The sequence below is a fragment of the Gossypium raimondii genome, chromosome 10, assembly GCF_025698545.1.
Source record: "Gossypium raimondii isolate GPD5lz chromosome 10, ASM2569854v1, whole genome shotgun sequence".
Taxonomy (NCBI): domain Eukaryota; kingdom Viridiplantae; phylum Streptophyta; class Magnoliopsida; order Malvales; family Malvaceae; genus Gossypium; species Gossypium raimondii.
The window spans coordinates 13,177,631-13,183,941 of record NC_068574.1 but is presented as its reverse complement, the minus strand read 5'-3'; the positions used below and the strand labels follow the sequence as shown (position 1 = coordinate 13,183,941).

The 6,311-nt window shown below is 31.4% G+C and overlaps 1 protein-coding gene across 1 annotated transcript; it reads right to left on the bottom strand.

Annotated features, from left to right (window-relative positions):
• Nucleotides 1–4,756: 4,756 nt before the first annotated feature.
• On the bottom strand, nucleotides 4,757–5,838 carry LOC105775950 (protein MIZU-KUSSEI 1). Its single transcript, XM_012598433.2, has one exon. It carries the CDS (start codon nucleotides 5,728–5,730, stop codon nucleotides 5,035–5,037), a length of 696 nt encoding a protein of 231 aa, XP_012453887.1. The 5' UTR covers nucleotides 5,731–5,838; the 3' UTR covers nucleotides 4,757–5,034.
• Nucleotides 5,839–6,311: the final 473 nt, after the last annotated feature.

Genomic DNA, 6,311 nt, shown 5'->3' with positions numbered 1-6,311 from the left:
ATTTTCTTGTTTACCAAAAAAAAAAAAAAGTAATAATAATAAGGAAGCATTTGAGAAATAAAGGCACATGCAAACCGATAGTCCATTGGAGACAACTAGACCAGTTCTAGTACCTTATATTGCACTTTTGTCCATTAATTCTTTTGTTTTTTATGAAGAAAGTGGTGATGATAAATTAACAGGGTCTAGTTCTAAATTTCATTCTTTACTTTATAAAAGTTTATAAGTTAGTTTTTTTTTAACTTGTTAGATTTAATTTTGATAAATACATTTTTGGTATATGAATTTAGTTCTAATGCTTAAATTGATATCTAAAGTTTTTTTTGTTCAAATTAATACATGAATTCTATTTTAGTTAGATCCATTTTGAAAAACCATTAAAATTGGATGGCATAGACCGATTAGACTGATTCATGTGACACACATGCCTCAATATCAGCTAATTGTACATGCCATGTCAATAAACAAATTAAAACTATATAAATTTAAAAATTATAAAAACATATACTAAAAATCCAATTTTATGAAAATAAAAAATATTTTTGAAATTTTATGAAAATATTTTAAATATTTTTATAAATATTCAAAAATTGAACAATTAGAAAATTTATTTTAAAATTTATAAAATTACTAAAAATATATATTCAAAACATTTGAAAAATTATTTAAAAACTACAAAAATAATCAAGATGATATATAAAATTAAAAATTCATAAAATGGAAAAAACTTAGAAATTTTCAATAATTTCAAAAATTAAATAAAAATATATAAAATTTTAAAATGATTTAATATTTTTTAAAATTACCTTGTTTTAAAATTTTCTCTGAATTTTCTAAAATTTTAGCCCAAAATTTTATATTTTTCTTGATTTTTTATTTTAAATATTATGAATATACATTTTATTTTTATAAAAATTAAAATAAATTTTATTTTTAATTTTATATATTTTCTTTATTTTTCAAAAAATATTTTTCTAAAATTTAAATTATTTTTATTTTTATAAAGATAATTTTGATAATTTATGGTGTAGATTATATAAATAATCATCTGACTTTAAAAATTATAAAATTGTCAGTCAACTTATTTTTTTATTTTTTTTAGTCCTAAACTGTTGAATCATAAAGGGCAAGTATATGAGATGGAAGTTTAAATATAAAATAAAAATACAAGTAATTTCCATGTCATTTATTGGAAAAAAAAATCCATAACTCACCATTTTGGTTAATTCCCTGTTTCATCTTCTTCCTAGAAAGGGCCAAAGCTGGTGAGATTTTACAGTCTCTTTTCTTCAACAAATCGCACAATCCAAACAAGGAATAATTAGTTATCTGATATGGGATAATAATTGGATATATAGCATCGTTTCCATCCTCCTCTCCGACTCTCTCCCAATCCCAAAATCTTCAAACCTTAACCTTTATCGAAACATAAATTTCTCAGGGTGGAGGATATTGGGGCGTCAGAGTCTTTGGAGGTGGCCGATTTGGATGCTACAATGAGCCGCTTCATGCTTTCTTCGAACAAGGAATCCAAGCCGGAATTTCCCGATGCTACTTCTTCAGCTTCAACTTCTGCTTCTAGTTCTCCGGATGAGAAGGTGATCTTGGAGGATGCCATTAACCAGGTTGATCAGATTCTCTGTCAAGCAATTCAAAATCCTCGCGAGTGCCTTTTCATTACCATTAAATTTGAGAAATCAAATATGGCAGCCATTGTTGTAAAGTGTTGATAGCTTTGAAGAAAATATGGTATGACTTTTGATTTAATTTTTTAAAATTTTAATTATAAAATGACGTGGAAATGATGTGGAAAAAGTAGTTCTTTAAAAAATATATATGACATTAAGTTAATTGTGAACTGAACAATTTGTTAGTAATTTCATAGTTTTGGACTAAAAATAAATAAAAGAATAAGTTGAGTTTTAATAATGGAGTTTACTCTAATTTATATATGATTTTTTATTTTTATTTTAATGTGTTTTTGTCGGCATAGCAGGTACAATTAATTGGTGATATGGCATATGTGCCACATGTAATAATATGATTGGTTCATATTATCCCATTTGAATGGTGTTACAAAAATTAACAGAAGTCAAATTCGGTTACCAAAACCCCTAAAAAATCACTTAGAAATCAAATTGAACATTAAATTCATATGCAAGTACCAAAAATATATTTCCCCTTTAATCTTCATACTTTACAAAAACTAAAATATTAATTCATTTGTTGGTAAACACATGAGCTGGAACTGCTAATTATACTAATTTATTGCATATAAATATAAATTAGTGAGTTTTTTATTTTATTAACTTTTGCATATAAATTTATAAGTTACTTAATTGTAAAGTTCCATGTTAGCAATTTAAGGATACAACTTAACAATGTTACTCAATATTTTAAAAAATATATAAAATAAAAGAATAAAATTCATAATTAAACTATTACAAAATTACAGATATTAAAAGGGTAAATTACACCAGCAGTCACTCAATTTTGGGGTAGTTGACAAAACAGTCACCTAAGTTTTATTTCAGTCACTCAACTTTAGAAAAATAACAAAACAGTCCTTTTAACCATTTTCCATTATAGACGTAACGGAAAAATGACATGGCATTTAACGGTAGGTTAGCTGTCATTGTAACAGTCCTTTTTAACCTTAATCCCATTTAAGAGTCCTGGGCAGTAGAAGAAGAGAAAAAGAAGAATAAGAGAAGAAATAGAGGAGAAGAGAAAATGGAAGGAGCTTCATATTAGCGATTCCCAATGGTCAAAATTCGGGAGCTCAAAATGCTTCCACGGCACCGACACCTCCATGGCCAACGCCCTCCGCCGCACAAGTTGAGTGCATGTGCTAATGCACATACTCAGTTTGTGCATTGATTCTGAAGTTTTTTTCTTCTGATGATAGAATGGACTTGATATCAAGGTTGAAAAATCTAGAAACAGATGAAGAAAAGGAAAAACAAGGCTAAGAAAGTCAGCGATGTAAAGAAGGTAATTGGGGTGTTTGTTTTTTCAACTGTTTTTTCTTGAATTTATTTTATCTATTATTTGTGACTTTGCCCATATTGCAGACCAAGGCTGGAGAGGCTGCCAAGAAAAAGTGAGATCCCCATAGATATGAACTAAGTTTCATGCAACAATACAATCAAGCCCCTACTTATTTACCTCCATTTATATTGTTTGCCATTGAACTTCAAATGTGTAATGTTGAGTCATTCTTCTTTTGAATATCCATTTGGATTTTTGTATTATGGACCTACTTTACCTGTTCCTATGGAAATTGAAATCTGAATCAGTACCATGTTATGTCATCTAATGCTTTGAAATTTGTATTTACCAATTATTGCTCCTTTCTTTTCTTTGAATCCTATAGTCTGTTCATGTTTGATTGGAACCACTAGCTTCCATGGTGCTTGAGTGCTTGATTTTTCAGGGATGCGAGTGGCTTGGGGTTGTTCAGCAACTGTTGTTGTGGCTCCTGATTTGTAGCCATTGTTCTGTTGTGGGTTTGATCATTTGGTTTTTGTCGAGAAACAACCCATTTGGATTGAAAGAAAAAAAACCCAAATTCAGGAGATGGTAAAAGACGAGGTTGAGGGAGAAAGAAGATGAAGAGAAAGGAGAGAAGAACAAGAAAAAAATAAAAGAAGCATAAAGAGAAAGAGGTTGAGGGAGAAGAAGATGAAGATGAAGAGAAAGATGAGAAGACATAGAGAAGGACCAATCATTTTTTCTTTTCTTCTTTGACCCTTTGATTACTAGTCCAATGCGGCAAATTAACTGCCACATTAGCTAGTTAATTGGGCACAGCAGCTATCCCGTTAAGCCTATGACGAAAAGCGTTAATGGATGACTGATTTGTCACTTTTCAATAATGTTAGTGACTATTTTGTTATTTTTCCAAAGTTGAGTGACTGAAATGAAACATAGGTGACTCTTTTGTTAGCTACCCAAAATTGAGTGGCTGTTGGTATAATTTACCTATATTAAAATTTTATTTTAAAAAATTAATTATGAATAGGTTGGAGCGTGTTTACGAATTATTTTAGAAATCTCAAATATTAACTAAACTTATTGTATTCAGAGTTGGCTTTCAATTTTATGGATTTGATAGTGAAAATTTTAATTAAATTCAGTAATGAAAATGAAAATGATTGTATCTTTCATTCTTTAGTGTGTGTAGTCTAAGCGATACAATCAGTTTGTTAACCTTGGTTACAGAGTGCAGTGGACGAGATAATTTAACAAAAATAAAAATAAAAGAGGAATAAGGAAGTGAGATAGTATCATTTTGAATTGTAATTTCTGGTAAAAGAAAGAAAGAGAAGGAATTGGCGGAAAAGAAAAAGTGAAAAGGTGAGAGCAATGCATAGATCCTCCTCCCATGTGCAGATTACAATATTTGCACACTCTCCGCCCTCATTCAATCATTCTTTATCAAGGAATCAAAACCAGCTCACACCTAACATTTCAACTATGTCTTCCCTTCTTCATTTGACATTCACTTTTAAAAGTACTATATATATATATATATATAATACCCTAAACCCTTCTAATCTATATCTTTGTTTGTTGGTATGATGGAAGTGTGAACTGTTCAAATTCTTCATCTCAACCCATCTTTATTTTGCCTGCTTTATATTCATGGAAAATTGGAGTGACATGGTATTTTAACTAAACCTTAAACAAGACCAGTTTCATTATTGTTTGCCCAATGGTGGGATTATTTTGGATTATGAGACATATGGGGACGTTCTTGCCAGAATGCGCTTTCGCTGTCTTTGATGTTAATACCATGTAATTAACCCATTCAAATGTTTACATTCACATATCAATCACAGCAAAGGCAAAATTAGTGATCATTGTTACGCAAATCTGGCTCTTTAACCGCGTTGTTAAAGCTATGCCAATGAGCACAGCTCAAAAAGAAGAAAAAAAAAAAAGAAAAAGAGGGGGGTTTGGCTAAATAAAACCGGTTCAGCTCACCGATCCGGTGGTTACGATATAAAAAACTGCGACCGCTACTGCAATTTAATTCCGAGATGAGCGTGAGCGGAAAAAGAAGATACTGAGTTCTTGACCAACATTCCCTTCAGGATCAATCAAATGGAAAGATTCAGAATCAGTTGAACCACGAATTCTATGAAAGTTAGCCCTCAAGTACATTAGTTCATCATCCTCATTGTCAACTTCTTTTCCGCTGATCGTTCCAGTGCCCACGACCACCGAACTCATTTTCCTTAAAGCATCCGTATCGGCTTTCGACGGCTGGCGTTTAACCGCATACCCCACTTTCCTTCCATTGCAGTACATAGTCCACAGCGGCATCGGAAAACCCGACTCGGAATCGGTGCAATCCAGCGTAATCCGAAGGATACCACCTCGCATTTCTCGAGCCAAAACTGGCGTAGGGACTGCAAATTCAAGGAGGAGAATTGGGTTGGTGGACTTGGAGTTTGCTTGGATACAAAACCGGACTTTTCCCCTCCGATAACTGAAGATGGTGCCCGTAATAACACTATAATTAGAACTGTAAAGATGCCTTGGATGATGGGTTTGGTGTTTATTTTCTGGGTCTTGGATGAGGGTGCGGTTGCAGGTGGGGATAAGGAGTGCGATAAGGGAACGGAGAAGCCGCCATGAACGGACTTGTTTCTGGCAGTCAACTGAGGTAACGCCGGCATTTGCTAAGTGGGTTGTGGTGGAAGTGACTGTCGGGCAGGACATGATAATTTGCCTCTATGTCAAAATATGGGAAGCTTGGCTTGTGGGTGGTTGGAAATGGTTCAGGCTTATATAGGAGATGACAATGCCTTTTTTTTTTTTTTTTTCCTTTTTGTTCTCTCTTTAAATCTATTAGGAAAAATGTTGTGTGACAGTTCTTAAATCAATCTTTAACCATTGATTTTAAAATGATAATTGGATAATTTATTTTTCTAATTTAATTAATAAAAAATGTAGTGATAATGATGTTTCAGTTTATACAAATGATGTTGTAACAAATTAGACGTAATTTTTTTAATTCAGCCTAGACGTTAGACTTGAGTTTGGAAGATTATATTAGCCACCGAAACAGTTCAGTAAGCTATCTGAGTTTTTAAAAACGGTTCTTTTAAAAATTTTGTTTAATTTATTTAGAAAACTTAGTTAAGTATTTGATTTATTGAACCTCAAGTTTTATTTATTACCCAACAACAGAAATGATGTAATTACTTTTGTTTTTAGTAAAACAGGGGTTATCATATAATAATTACCTAATAACCTAATTTAATTTATAAATGAATATCATGCAAAATAAAATTCAGAAC